Source organism: Protopterus annectens, chromosome 8.part1, assembly GCF_019279795.1.
Source record: "Protopterus annectens isolate FY-2018-M chromosome 8.part1, PAN1.0, whole genome shotgun sequence".
Classification (NCBI taxonomy): Eukaryota; Metazoa; Chordata; order Ceratodontiformes; family Protopteridae; genus Protopterus; species Protopterus annectens.
Window position 1 is genome coordinate 112613566 of NC_056742.1, and position 15752 is coordinate 112629317.

At 42.2% G+C, this 15752-nt stretch overlaps 1 protein-coding gene across 1 annotated transcript in view; it reads left to right on the forward strand.

Moving 5' to 3' along the window:
• Nucleotides 1-15752, forward strand: part of LOC122810226 (AFG3-like protein 1) — a 1103851-nt gene that overhangs the window by 347862 nt on the left and 740237 nt on the right. Inside the window, exon 6 of the mRNA XM_044081735.1 lies at nucleotides 1441-1515. Within this exon, the coding sequence (XP_043937670.1) occupies nucleotides 1441-1515 (75 nt within the window). The remainder of the gene's footprint in view (nucleotides 1-1440; nucleotides 1516-15752) is intronic.

Here is a 15752-nt window from a genome sequence, read left to right on the forward strand (position 1 = left end):
AGCAAAGCATGTTATCAACTTCAAGCTTTGCTAATGTTTTATTTATAAAAGATATTGCTAATGGATTACAGTCACTGAAATACATTTATGCCACATATTAGACAAGGGTGGGATCCAGGTTTTCTCACAATTAACTTTATCAACATTGACAACATGCTAGATTTGGTAACAAGGCGGCAGGAATGCACATTTCAAAGTTTAATGTCATGTTTCTTCAGAACTAATAATTTGGCAAATGAGTCTTATTGATTTTGGTAATTATATAAATTTACATAATTTGAAATTTTATCATTTTAAATATTTTATTTGGAGTGGGTTGGCAAGGTAACACAATGTAGACACATTTCATGGGAAAATATTTATCTTGACTATTGATATTTTGGATATTAGTCGTAATTTCATTTCTGCTCATACTTTCATATTACAAATGAAATTCCCATGTTTTAAGATAACGATTTAATGATGCTTAGAGTTAATTTGAGAGTATTGATCCTTAAGTATGTTAAATATTTTCCCATGTCACTTAAACTAAGTTAACATACTTAAGGATCAATACTCTCAAATTAACTCTAAGCATCATTAAATCAGTATCTTAAAACATGGGAATTTCATTTATAATATGAAAGTATGAGCAGAAATGAAATTACGACTAATATCCAAAATATCAATAGTCAAGATAAATATTTTCCCATGTCACTTAAACTAAGTTATCTTGACTATTGATATTTTGGATATTAGTCGTAATTTCATTTCTGCTCATACTTTCATATTGCAAATGAAATTCCCATGTTTTAAGATACCGATTTAATGATGCTTAGAGTTAATTTGAGAGTATTGATCCTTAAGTATGTTAACTTAGTTTAAGTGACACTTTGTAAATCTGCATGTTTCAATCTGAATAAGTGTTGGATGCTTGCATGTTGTTGATTCATATAGATTTAGTTTATAGTTAGAAATCCTGGCTTATGTATAGTTTTCAAGATTTTAAGAATGTCGAAACAGGGATGCTGACAATAAATGTCGGTATCTGCAAATACCACTGCTGGGAACAGAAAGTGGAATGTGTGACTATATGGATGTAGAAAAAATAGGGTTCTATACAGATATTAAAAAGTGGAAAAATAGGGCAACCTCTGTGAAGTGTAATTTTTAGTAAGAATTGGATCGTTTCTGTATCCATTAACAAGTCACTGAGTATTAGGACTTTTAAGCACTTTTGACTGCAGCTTGTATTATTAAAGTAGCTGCAAAAATCTGCTTTCACAGTCTAACAGGAAATGCACAAATGTTCATTTCTGTTGTACTGCATTAGTGATGTTGTAAAGGAACTTTGTAACACAGCTATCACAGAAAAAAATTAAAATCTTTTCCTGCCTAGACTTGTTAACACTTTGGTGTCTTCATCTTACATTATTTTTATTTATTTATTTTTTTTTGTAGGTTGATCGTTTGGAAGTGGTGAACAAGCAGTTTGTTCGGGTGATTCCTGTTCCAGGAATGGCTACAGCTGAGTCGGTAAGAGAAAAATACAGATTGGGGAAATGAGAAGATCTGAAGCAAGAAGGTACATTACTGGAAGCTTAGGCATTCATGGCGGGTAAATGTGGAAGGACATTGATGGAGGACCGTTGTAGGGAATTTTGGTTCCTTGCTAAGAGTTTGAACAGCAGACACTAATGTGAAGAAGAGGAGAATTTTCTTCTGGTGCTAGGGTGTAATATGATCTGTGCCTGCACAATACTGCAGACTTTTTAGTGCAGGGCATTATTGCAAATGTTGCAGTTGACTAGTTTCCGAGTGCTAATGTGCGATACACCAAGGACTTGATGATCATTTGAATGTCTTCCAGGAGTAATGTTATTAGCAAAGGTGTAATGTATTGGCAACAAGGGGCACCACATAATTTATTTAACTTATCTTTTACCCAAGTAATTGAATCAAGTGTGCTAGTGTATTACACAAATCCTATTTAGTTTCTCTCTTCAGAGTTACCTGGTTTATTTTGTCTGCTTTTGTTTTTACTTGCTATCACACATGAAAAAGTATTTTCTTTGACTAATTATGTTGTATCCTCTAGAATTTGTTTTCTGTTACCATGGTTCACTGACCATCAGTGACAAACTGTTGGTAAAACAGTGTGGTGGATCTGAACCACTGTCTGTTTCTCTTTCCCTTTTCTTTCTTCTTGTACTGGAAATGTCTAATGTACTCAAGTAGCCCAGGTTTAACACACTTTGTGGGACCGACATTTAGGTATCCAGGGGTGGTGTTTCTGAATGAGAGCTCTTGGCAGAAAACAGGAACGCTACCTTACACGGTAAATGTGCATTTTCACAGGGTCTGTATTATTTCTTCGACAGCTTAGGTTGTCGAATGCTCAATGATCGACACCTAAGCGAAGTTTCAAAATCGTGAATGGCCATATAAGCGAATTCTTTCCTCAGGAAAGAATTTGAGTGGCCGTTATCGGGGATTTGCCCTTTCCCCAATGTAGAGTGATCTCAGAGTTGGTATATTTAGTTAGGGGGGGTAAAGCCCGCCTATATTTAGGTTGAAAAGTTAATTTTGTTTCTGGACGGTCTAGCAAATTCTTTCCAGAGGAAAGAATTTGCTTATATGGCTGTTCGCGATTTTGAAACTTTGCTTAGTTGTTGATCATTAAGCATTCGACAACCTAAGCTGTCGAAGAAATAATATGGACCATTTTCACATGTATAAGTAATCCTTGAATCATGCAGTGCAGGTATATAGTGTATTGGATTAACTGTAGGTACAAGTGGCTCTTTTCAGTACAGATCTCTGTTTTAGCTGTGATCTGGGAGCACTGTCTTTTTTAGTGGTGTGGTCAGAATCACATAATGGACAGGCACCTGTTGGCTACAGATACACTGCAAACACAAGCAATATTGTCAGATGCTTTAATTAGAGTGAGAGAGTTGTTGATCAGGTATGAAATATAAATGTGTTGACTTGCACTCTATCGATGTCTTCTGCATTACTATTCAACAGTGTGATGTAGGTCTTCTAACAAAATCATCTGCATTATTTAGCTGTATTTTTTGTTTTTTTTTAATATATGTTTTTCATATATCTTTATTTGTATCGTTTTATTTCTTTCCTGGGCTGTTCTTGAAAATGGTCCAATGTGATTAGTTATCCATCCTTGTTAAATAAATGCATGCATAAACTGTCACATTTTGAATTTGATGCTGGCTTTAAATGATGTGTCAGGCAGCATGCTAAATATCAGCTGATGTTCATCATAATATTCACTGTTAGTCATAATCTCTGTGAATACTTTCAAATTAAGACGACGGTGAGCCAAGACATCAGTTGTTACATATAAAAAAAGAGAGAAATTTGAATTACAGCTTCGAGTTTGTTGTATTTGAAATGTTCTTACTTTTACTGGTAGTTATTGGGTGAAGTAGTTTTCAAAAACATCATCTTTGTTTTGACTTATCTGTGGCTCTACTCAGTTTAATGTAGGATACACTTTTTTAAGAGAGAGAAGAGTATAGAATGCTGTTGAATTGGAGCATCAGCTCTTTCTTGTCAAATGATTAAAATGGCAATGAAGCTTTTTCCTCTAGTGTTTAGCTTGTCTAAAGAAAGAAGTGAGCCAAGACATTGATTTTTTTTGTTTAAAAAATAGTAGAAATTTTAATTAGGTAAAGGGGTGACATTTGTCATACTGATCACTGCTCCAGTGACCTTAGCTCTATTAGATGTATTCTGCCAAGGATATAAAGCTTCAGGGCACCTTCCACATACCCAGACTACCAAGCAGCTCAAGCTGAGCCAGGGTTGCCAGACGTCCCTATTTTTTAAGCAGGACTGTCCTGGGATCAGTAACCCAAGACTGAGTCCTGCACTGCCGGTTAAAATCCCGGTGAAACAGCCTCCGCTTTGTTTTGTTTTTTTTTTTTTTGTCCCTACCTGTCCCGTAACAAGTCTGACATCCCTGAGCTGAGCTGATGAGCTGACTAAATGACAAGTTTGACCATATACCCCTACAGAGCATTAATGCTACTGAAGAGTATGCTCCTCTGAGGCTTTCGAGGATCGGCAGTTGGCTTGTGCTTTCCTTTGCTGGACAGATAAGTTCCTTTTAGGGTAAAAAAAAAAATCTTACATTGACTTTATTTTATTGTTGTGTGATTACTTTCCTCTTCAGGAAAGTTATTTTAAAACTAGGAGTGTTGTGTTTTAATGGACTGTTTCAAGACTGTAACATACTATTAAACCAAGCACTCCTTTTTTCCGTCAGTTTAATAGTAGTATAAGCTAACTGAAAACAATTTCTATGAGGAAATTGTTTATTTTTCCTCTGTGGAGCTGACATAGTGCTGTAAAGTGCTTGTTACTGGGGTTTTTTCTATTAAAAAAACCAGTAACTTTTATGGACTGATAATTTTACTGGCAATTGCTGCTCTTCTTCCTTATGAAAGAGGCACCAGTTTCAGCTTAACTGTGGAACAGACTACCAGTCCTGTGGTCAATCGTCCTAGCCAGAAAAAGAAAAAGTTAAGCAAATAGCCTTTGCCACCACACCAGGCTAGCAACTTGCCTCAGCAGCAGGTGGCTGACTTTGCTGTGGCCATTTATTGTATCTCAGGCCACTCATCTTTTACCCTGAATCTCTCTGGTTTTGCACCTACAGCCACTGTGGGCGGGGGGGTTAGCCATATCCTCTGCAGCTGTTGGAGTCACTTCACTGAACAAGGGATGGCCACTCATCGATCCTGGGAGAGGAAACTGGAAAAGTTTCCCTTGTTGTGTCAGAATACTGTGCTAATCCCTAGGGAAGTAGTTACTGCCATTAGTAACACATTTGGCCCAATTTTTCATGTGAAAAAAACAGAAAACCAAGCATGTATCTATTCCTCCTCAAATTATTTTGGATAGGAGTAGTTTACTGGGTATGGCTCAGTTTTTTTTTCCTGTTATTGATCCTCCTCGTAAAGTAGCTTCTAGTAAAAGAATGGAGGGAATTTCTTAAGAGATTCAAGATTCTGAATATGAAAAGAAAGATGCAGGGGCGGATAAAGTTTTTTTCCTTTGCATTTCTGATTCAAACTCAGTAGTTCAGTTTCCTGTTTTTCCCTGTGGGGTTTTCTCATTCTTTGTAACTATTGCTAGAATGTGCTGGTGTTTTCAGTGGGAGAAAACTAAAGTTTATCATTTCTTCAGAAAATACTGAGAGTTGTTACAGAGGAATTTTCCAAAACTCACACCCATTTCTCCTTTGTGCTTTAGAGCATGTGCATGTTACCGCCTGCAGTTTTCCTGATAGCCAGCAAGGTGCTCCTAAAATGGCAGATAGGATGTTTAAAGTCTTTTAGGTTATATGCACTATTCCCAAATCTGATTCAGCAGCTGTGGCTTTATTTGATCCCACTAAGCATTTAATTTCAGTCCTACTCTTTCTGATGAGGATGGAAAAATTGATACGTATGGAAAAAAGGGAATACTTCTGCAACTTTGATTTCAAAATTCTGAGTTGTCAAATTTTCCAAATAGCTGCATACTGTTCAACAGCTTAATTTTGGATGTCATGTGGTCTTATCTCGCCTACATTCTTTACTCACTGGTTCGGAGCCGAGAATTGGCTCCGACTCAGTCAACTTATTTCTCTAGCACAAAGTCTCTAATTGGCTGGGCTAACCCGGTATCCCAAGATGCACCTCGCCCTAACCCCAGATCTCGTTTGCCACTCGTAGAGTTAGGATGTGGTCTCGCTTGGCTGTGGCTAAGTACCCTTTTTCAAAACTTTTCATAAGTCTTTAGCAGTCTATTCTCGACAAAAAGCTATTTCTATAGCTAGTTTTTCATTGTGAGTGTACTGTGTAAGTGAGTTGTGTTGTTTTGTGGTATCCCTTTGTTTTGGCGGTCTAGGCCCGTTTAAATTAGAGGACCTAGTCCTCTCCTGTGTTGTTTGTGTAAACTTGTGTTTTTTTTTGGTCGGTAGTTAGATTTCCTTGCTGTACCACAGAAACGTTTAAATTAGAGTTTCCTTGCTTGTTCGTAGTTTGTTTTTTTTTCCCCGCCTTCCTCTTGTGTCTGTCGTTGTCGGTTGAGTGGGTGTTTGAACTACTATGTCTAAAGAGCAGAAAGAGCATAAACCCTCTGGGTTTAAGAAATACTCAAAATGTGGCTACAAATGCCCATTACAGAAGGGCATTCTATCTGCGTTTATTGTCTTGGTGCTATTCACCTGCAAGAGTCCTGCAGTTTTTGCCACGCTTTCAGCCCGAGGGTACTGCAGGAAAGAAAAAATAAGTTGATTTTGAAGGGCCTGGTTAAGCCTTCCTTTGAGGAGTCCTTAGACTCTTCTTCTAGGACTAAGTCTAAGACTTCCAAGGGCAAGAAAAGATCTCCGGCTCCATCTGTCTCATCGGAGCCCCCGGAAAAGGTTTCGAAAGTGGATACTGCCTCCTCTGCTCCCTTGTCATTGGGGCCGCAGGAGGTATCTGTTGTACTGGAGTTGACCTCGGCTCCGATATTATTGGAGCCTATTCGGAGCCGGTCACCCAGTGTTAGGCCGGAGTCTCCGGGTAGGAGATCTCGATCTCCTTCTATGTCCTCCAAATCCTCTAGGCTGTCTGATTTGGATGTGGATAGGGTGGTCCAGAGGCTCCTGCAGTCGCCGGTGTTAGCAAAATTGTTCTCGGCTCCGACCCAGTCGGCTCTGGAGCCAGTTCCTATTCCTGTACCGATGATTCCTCCTCCGAGCACCCCTGTGTCGTCAGAGCCAGAGTGCTCCGCATCGAATGATGTTCTCGTGTTGGCTCCGATACCCATTGCGAGTTTATCGGAGCCTACGTCGGCTCCAACCATGTCAGTTCCATCCTCTGGTTTCGGTACTTGGGACTCTTGTAAGTTCCAAGCCTCCCTCTCGGTGCATCGGCTCGGGCAACCCCAACTCCGGTTGTGGTCTCGGAGATGGGTTGGTCCTCGGATTCGGGGGGATCTGCCTTCGAGGCCATGAGGAGCGCACTGGCCAGATCATCGGTTACATCACCCGGATCGGTCACTCCTTCCCCCCTACACCCCGACTAAAGCCTCTGATGCCCCCTATCTGTGGATGGCAGAGCCCGAAGGTCTGAGGATACTCCCATGAGCGGTCCCCAACTTTGAGGGCTCTTCAGAGTTGGTGCCTGAGAAGCCCCCTAGAAAGAAGTTGTGCAAGAGGAAGCACATAGACTCCCAGGACGAGTCCCTCACTTCCGATACCGACCTCGAGGAGTCAGAGGGGGGTCTCCTACGTCGTCCTCCGGTGATGTCTCTTTCTCCGACATCCTGGAGATCTTGAGGCAGAGAGGCGACTGGCCGTCCAAGACCCCCTCTGAGGAGGAGTCGGTATTCCTCAAGGCCTTCGGAGCTCAACCCTCCACCTCCTGGGTATCTCCACCCTTCGATGAACTCCTAGATTTGATTTGTCGAAGGGTGTGGGAGACCCCTGAGTCCGTGGAACCGGTGCCCAAACATCCAAATCAGTTCCTTTCTGCCCCCCTGGGGAAAGAGTTCCTGACTAAAGGGGTTTCCGTAGATGCCTTGGTGGTGGCGGCAGCCACTCAGCAGGAAGTTGCAGAGGCTGCTTCTTCCATCCATCCTCCTAACAAGGAGTCCAGGAGTATGGACCGGTACGGGAAGCGTACCCTGTCTTCAGCGACCTTTACCTTGCGGTCGCTGAATTATCTTTGTCATTTTACTCTGCTACAAAGAGATCTCCTTAAGGAGTTAGGAGACATTCTGATGGGTAACATGCCTGAGGTGGTAGCGCAGACTGTTAACGCTCAGTTGTCTACCCTTGGTTCCATTGTCAACTCGTCAATGAGGCTCATATCCTATGCATCCGAAGGGGGAGTAGGGCAGCTAGCTCAGGTGTCTCTCTCAGAAGGCAAGCCTGGATGCGCCTGTGTCATTTCGCGGAGGCCTTTAAGTCTTCCTTCATTGACTCCCCCTTTGATGGGTCCTCACTCTTCGAGACCAAAGTGAAAGACACCCTCACCAGATGCGAACAGGAAGGGAAGACTCGATCTGCCGTAGGGGCCCGTTTCTCTCTTCCTTCTAGGCCTTACCCCAAGGCTCAGAGAGGAGGGAAAATGTGGTTCAAGAAATCACAGAAGTCTTTCACTGCCGCTCAAGGTGAGTCCCCCTCCAGAGGCAGAGGAGGGGGAAATTATTCTGGAAGACGCCGTCCTAGAGGCAGAGGAGGCCCCCGCAACTCGGGAGACCGCGATTCCTTTCGCAGGTCTTCCTTTCAGCGTTCCTGAGGCGTTGCCCAACTGTGCTGTTCCGGAGCCAGTCGGGGGCCGAATTTCATTGCATCCGGAAGCCTGGGAAAGCATCACCCAGGATCGTTGGGTGCTTCGAATAGTTACCTGAGGTTACACTATTCCCTTTTTATCAACACCCCCTCCAGTCAAAAGTATCCCGGATGTTCCACCCAGCCAATGGGATCAAGCAGCACTAGAAGTTTCAAAGCTGCTAGAAAAAGGAATCATCCAACCAGTCCCCTCAGACCATATCGGATCAGGAACTTACTCAAGACTCCTTTTGGTGCCGAAAAGAACAGGGGACCTGAGGCCCATTCTGGATCTCAGCCGATTGAATCACTATGTTCTGAAGTCCAAGTTCTGGATGGTCACTCTTCAGTCCATTTTTCCCTTTCTGGAAAAAGGAGTATGGATGTGCTCCATCGATCTCAAGGATGCCTACTACCACATCAAGATGGACAAGGCATCCAGGAGTCACTTACGCTTCTGGCTGGGAGCCAGTCACTTCCAGTTTCGTGCCCTGCCCTTTGGTCTCACCACAGCCCCCAGGGTGGTTAACAAGTGTTTGGCAGTGGTGACGGCTCACCTGAGTGTCCAAGTGTTTCCATATCTGGACGACTGGCTTCTCACCGCCCCCACCAGGCATCTCCTCATTCAAGCCAGGAAGGCTACCCATCACACTTTGTCAACAACTAGGAATTACCTTGAACTGGGAAAAGTCTGCCTTGCTGCCCTCACAGCATGTTGTTTTTATAGGCGCAGAGCTAGACTCTATTCAAATGCGGGCCTTTCTGCCACAAGAGAGGTAAGAGTGCTGCAGTCTCAAATTCACGCATTGTTGCCCCTCATGAGAGTTCAGGCCAGGTTAGTTCTCCAGCTCCTGGGATCCATGGCTGCCACCATCATGCTGGTGCCTCTAGCCAGGTTACACATGCGGATCCTACAGTGGCTCCTTTCGGCCCAATGGTCCTTTCAGAAACTTCCTCTTTCCCTCTTGATACTTCTCACGGAACGGTGCAAACAGGACCTCCACTGGTGGCTATGTTCCACCAATCTGGACAAGGGGTGGAGCTTGATTCCTATGTCTCCAGTGGCCACGGTGACCACAGACGCCTCCCAGATGGGGTGGGGGGGCATTATCTTGGCAGGACGGTCCAAGGCACGTGGCACGATCACGAGGTACACCTGCAAATCAATGTTCTAGAGATGAGAGCAGTGTTACTAGCTTTGCGGGCACTCCAGAGCTCTCTCCCTCTGGGTACGATTGCAATCCGGACAGCATGTCCGTGGTGTGGTACCTGAACAAGCAGGGGGGAACCAAGTCTTACCCCCTCTGCAGAGAGGCCATGTGAGTGTGACACTGGGCAGTGTCTTCCCAACGGTTTTTAGTGGCAACGCACATTCCGGGAAAGACCAACGTGATAGCGGACAGGCTGAGCAGAGCTATTCTGATGCCTTACGAGTGGTCCCTGAATAACCGAGTGGCGGTTCAAATTTTCAACAGGTGGGGTCAGCCTTGCTGCGATCTCTTCACCAGCCCTCTCAATGCCAAATGCAGCAAGTACTTCACACTGATCCCCCCACAGGGGGAGTCCCTAGGGACGCTCTAGTCCACAATTGGCCTTCCGGTCTGATCTGTGCTTTCCCTCAGTTTCCTCTGTTACCAAGAGTGATTCAGAAAGCCATATCCTTGGGAAGCAGGATGATTCTAATTGCTCCACACTGGCCTCGACAAGTATGGTTCCCTTTTCTTCAGCAGTACGCAGTGGACGGTCCTTGGACCCTGGACCCAGTGCCAGACCTACTGATTCACATGTCAGGACAGCTCCATCCCTCCCTGCGAACCCTCAGGTTGACAGCCTGACTGCTCCACTTCCATCACTAGTCAGACAACATTCCTTTTCACCTGAGGTGGTACACATCTTGTCTTCGTCTCATAAGTCTTCCACCAGAATAATTTATTCCAGCAAATGGAAAAGATTCTCCATTTGGGCTCAGGCCCAATGTTTGGACCCCTTCACAGCCCCAATTCTGTCGGTCTTAGATTTTTTGGCCATGCTTTTCCAGCAGGGCTCCGCGCCTGCTACCATTAAGGTGCAGCTGGCTGCAATTTCCAATTTTCATACATCTTACCAGCCTTCTGTTATGGGCCATAAACTTTGTAAGGCCTTCTTGAAAGGCGCCTGGTTACTTCGCCCTCCTGTTTCAGAACCTGTCATGCCATGGGATCTAAACTTTGTGTTACAAGCCATCACTTCACCACTCTTTGAACCCGACTGCCACCTGTGAAATAAATTTCTATCTTGGAAGACGGCTTTCCTAATAGCCATTACATCGGCCGGAAGAGTATCAGGGATTCAAGCTTTGTCCATTAAACCTCCGTATTTGACCTTTCATAAGGACAGAGTTTCCCTGAGACTTAACCCGTCCTTCCTTCCGAAGGTGTCATCCACCGTTCATCTTCATCAGTCTATTGAGTTACCAGTGTTCTTTCCAAACTTTTCCAATAAAGCAGAGTGTAGATTTCACCAGTTGGATGTGCACAGACAACTAAGATTCTACTTACACAGGACTAAGCATATTAGGAACTCTGATCAACTGTTTGTGTCCTTTTCAGAAAACAGAACAGGTTGTCCTATTTCCAAGAGCACAATTTCTAAATGGATTAAAGATTGTATTTCCTTTATCTATTCATCAGCCGACAGAAATTTACCCTTTCCCGTCAAAGCTCATTCTAACAGGGCAGTGTCTACATCAATAGCTTACCATGCCAGGCTTTCATTGGATGATATTTGTGCTGCGGCCACCTGGGCCTCTCCGCACACCTTTGTTACTCATTACAAGTTGGACGTGGCTTCTAGGGGCCGGGCTTCTTTTGGTTCCACAGTGCTCAGGAGTATTTTCCACTGAGCCTCCCAGGATTTAGGTGCTAGGGACGCTGTCCCACGGGTAAGAATGTAGGCGAGATTGGACTACATAACAGCAAGAAGTTATGTACTCACCATAACGTTCGATGTATGTAGTCCATCTTGCCTCACATTCTTACTTACCCCCCCTCCTTCCCCCTTTCTGGAAGATCTGGAGATTAGATCTGGTTTCAGAGCTCCCTTCATTCTTGGTTTGTTCTTCCTTTCCTTGGGTGGTGTTATGCATGGAGAATGAGTGCTGGTGTTCGCAGCAAACTAGATCTGGGGATATAGAGCAGTGCAGCATGGGATACCATATTAGCCCAGCCAATAGAAAGACTTCGAGCTAGAAATGTTTTGGCCAAGTTGGAGGCGACATTCAGCTCCGAACCCACGGGTAAGAATGTGAGGCGAGATGGACTACAAACATCGAACGTTATGGTGAGTACATAACTTCTTGTTATACTTCACATACATTGCTATATATCATATAACCTAAAAAATATTACATAAATATTGATTTTTTAAACAAGAAACCTCTTCATTAAACCATCACTTGCTATTTAGGCAGTCATACATTTATATAAATGAAAACAAACCGCACCAACACAATCCTAGTCTTAACCATTTTATATCACAAACCATACTGACACACGCCCATTTGCAAACATTATTTATCACTTATAATCTACCCAATCTTTCTCACTCAAACATTACATAACTCACTTATTATTCCTCCCTTGTATGTATTGCTCCCACAATTCCCATTTTTTCTTATGTAGTTTGCTCCTACCCTTTCCTAAAGGTCTGAATTCCAGTTTTATTTATGTTACTATATTCACTACTTCCAGTCTTGCTGGTTTAGATTTTGATTTCCATTTTCTAGTAATTGCTTTTTGGAATCCACCATTATTAGACACTTTAAGGCCTTACCATGTCTAAGCAATTCCGATTCTGTGTCAAAGCTCAGAAAAATCTTCTCCCTCGTCAAACCAATCTGCCCACCCAGCATCTCCAACAGTGCATTCCACAGGGAATCCTTAGTCTGCCAACTCACCGCACTCCCAGAAAATGTTTCCAATTACCACTTTATTCCCCTTCACATCTCCAACATTTACTGTCTACCTGAGGAAAAATTCTGTGGCATCTGCTTGCGGTATAAAAGTATCTATGTAAATACTTCCGGGCAAAATTGTAAATCTTCTAGATTTTGTTGCATATTTGGGAGACATACATATATCTTCCCATTCTTTCTTTGTGAATTGCTTATCCAGTCTCTCTTCCCAATCCTTTCTAACCTCCTCTGGTTGATTCTTATAGTTAACGTGCAGTATTTTATATGCTCTTACTAATTATTCCTTTTTTAATGGTAGCTGCTGTTCTAGATTGTATTAAAAACTCTACCAGTGCTGGTCTTTTATTTAGGACAAACCTATTTCTTTCTCTTTGCCTATACTCTGATATCAATCCCTGATGGGTAAGGCAATCTCTAACCTGCAGTCCAAATAAATTCTTGAAGTCTTCCCATTCTGTCATCTTTCCCTCTCTAGTTATTTGCTCCCAATACCTTGGTTCCTTTGTCAGTTTTCTCCAATAAGTTCTGGCCCCCTCTTGCCTATTGTCTGTGTCCCTAATTGCAGTCATCTCTATCAGCAAAATATCCTTTCTCCATTCCCGTGTTTGTTTAGTTCTTAGAACTTTTCTGTTATTTTTTTAGTCTCTTTCTACATATCCTTAGCTGCCACACTAAAATAATTTTTAATCCATACTCCTCAATATTTCATTTTATCATGTCCCCATAAATATGGGTATTCCTGAATCAGTTCATGTGTGGGTACATAATTTACCGCTGTTGCCTTTGTTTTAGCTTCATTAATTTTCTATCCCAAAAAAATGAAACTGTCTTAAAATGTTCCACAACACTGTAATGTCTTTTTCTGTTTTTTTTTAGGTACAAAATAATATCTGCAAATAAAGCCAGCTTTTCTTGACTACCATGCCAATTATATCCTTGAATTTCTGAGTCCCTTATTTTCTTTGCCAATGGTTCTAAATATAATTCAAATAATAAAGGAGAAAGAGGACACCCCTGCCTTGTTCCTCTGCTCAAGCAGAAATTATCAGAGAGGACCCCACCCACTTTAATTTTCACCTCCGATCCCTCATTTAGTCTCCTATTCGGGTCTATGTTAAAACAGTGAATGCTTAAAAAAGCAAACGCTGATTTATCGACCCTCTTTAATCGAAAGCTTAAAATCCCGAACACTCGGAACAGTGACCCCCCCCCCCGGAAAAAAAAATTCAAAACAATAAAGAGGAGGGCTTTGCTCCTCACCCCCCCACTTAAATATACCAACTCAGAGTTCGCACCACAGTGGAGGAAATGGCAAAGTCCTAAAAACGGGCCGATTGTTTTCCCTGGGGAAAAAAATCACTGTTCCGAATGTTTGGGATTTTCAGCTTTCGCTTAGAGGGTTGATAAATCAGCATTCACTTTTTAAGCGTTCGCTGATTTAATATAGACCCTCCTAATCAACCTTATAAGTTTTTCAGGAAATGCAAATGCTTCCATTGCCTTATTTATATAGTCCCAGCTTACTCTGTCAGATGCTTTCTCTGCATCAAGACCCACCAAAAACAATGGTATTTTCTTGCATACTACTTCCCTCTGGATCATCAGTGTTCTGTTAATGTTGTCAAATGTTTGCCTCCCCTCCACAAAAAACACATTGATCCATATCTATCAGTTTTGGCATTACTTTTGCCATTTTTTTAGCTATTATAGACATGAACACTTTATAATCATGGTTTAGTGTTGAAATGCGCCTGTATGAAGCTGGATCTGATGGATCCTTACCCTCTAGATATTACAGCTACAACTGCTTTCTTCCAGGATGGTGGTACTTCTCCTCCTATTAAGATCAGTTTTTTTTTCCCAGCTTCCAAATTTCCACAAAAACACCATCTGTTCCTGGGACCTTCTTGTAGATTGGTTATACATTACAATTTTTATCTCGTCTCATCCTATCCTGTTAGTAATTGAGCCTCATATACCTCTAACCTTGGCATATCTAATTCTTCTATAAAGATTTCCATTTGTATCTTTTCCTGATTTTTCATATTTTTGTGCTTTATACGGAGACTCATAGAATTTCTGAAATATATCTAATATCTGTAAAGGATCTCTTGTTATCTTCTATGTTATAAGCTTCCCAAGTTTGGGGACAACCCTTTCTACTTTCTGTTGCCGGAGTCGTTGTGCTAAAAGTTTTTGTGGTCTAGTGTGATCAAAAACAGTTGCTTAACAGCAATCTTTCTAAGCTTGTGCGTGTTATCAAGGTAGTCCTTTATTTTCTGCCTAGCATTCTGCAGTTGATCCTCCTCTTGTTCTGTGCGATTCCCCGTTCTGTATTACTTTCACATTTGTCAGTCCCTCTAAGTAATTCTTGTTACTTCTTAACCATAGCTCCCTTTCTTTTATTCCCACCCTATTTTTAAACTCCACCTTAATTTTATCCTAATCCCTAGCTGTATTTTCAGAAGAAATTTCTGTCCTCCTAACAGCTCCTGAATAATCTCCACTACCCATTCCTTACATTCCTCTCTTTTCAACAGATTGGTGGGAAAGTGCCAATGTCTCATTTTATTTCATTACCTTGTGTTTTTATTTTAGCTGTTATTGGCACGTGATCTGAAATAGTTATTGGGTGCATATCAAGACATTCAGTTAAATGCACATGTTCCTGTAAAATGTACATTGTCTAGCCAAGCCCAGTTTTTATATCTCTGGGAGTAATATGTATATTCACTGTGAACCCCCTATTAATGAATTCATATCTTCCATGACAAATATTTTCATAAATTTCCCCCTTGTTATATTTCTCTTCTGGGCCCCCAGACACATCCTAACTGCTGCAAATCACATTCCAGATGTTCTTAGTGTTTCACTGTTGCAGTCATTACATTTGGGTAATCTGCTGGCAGGTTGCCCTCAGTTGGCCTGAATTCCAAAGTCTTGGGTCCTGCGTCGGTTGCTGTCTCCTCTTTCATGACGTCAGGTCATCAGGGGTATAAAACATGCAGCCGACACCATTTTCTTTAGTCTTTCTTGCCGCACGGTGCCCAAAGCAGAAGCATTTTGCAAGTGCAGGTCGGCTGACTACTGAAAAATTTGAGTTTGAGTTTCATAACTGAAGTCTTCACTAAAGCGAAGTACCTCGTTGGGGAAACTTTTTTCTTGCTCCATACCCATGTCAGAAAAAGTTAATAATTGTATTACCTCTGGGAAGCCAATACCTCATAAGGATTTCCATTTATACTGTAATGTTAAGTTGTCAATCTCGCCTTCATTCTTGCTGGATGGGTTCGGAGCCGATCCTCGGCTCCGACTCGGCACTTGCTAAGCTCGAGAGCTAATTTTACCAGCTCGAGGCAACCCTATATCCCATGATGCAAGGCGGAGACTACCCAGATCTCGTTTGCCACTTCGCTTACGAGGTGCCTCTTTTACCAGCTCTAGGTAAGTTTTCTTCATATTAAGACTTTGTCTCACCCCTTTTAAATT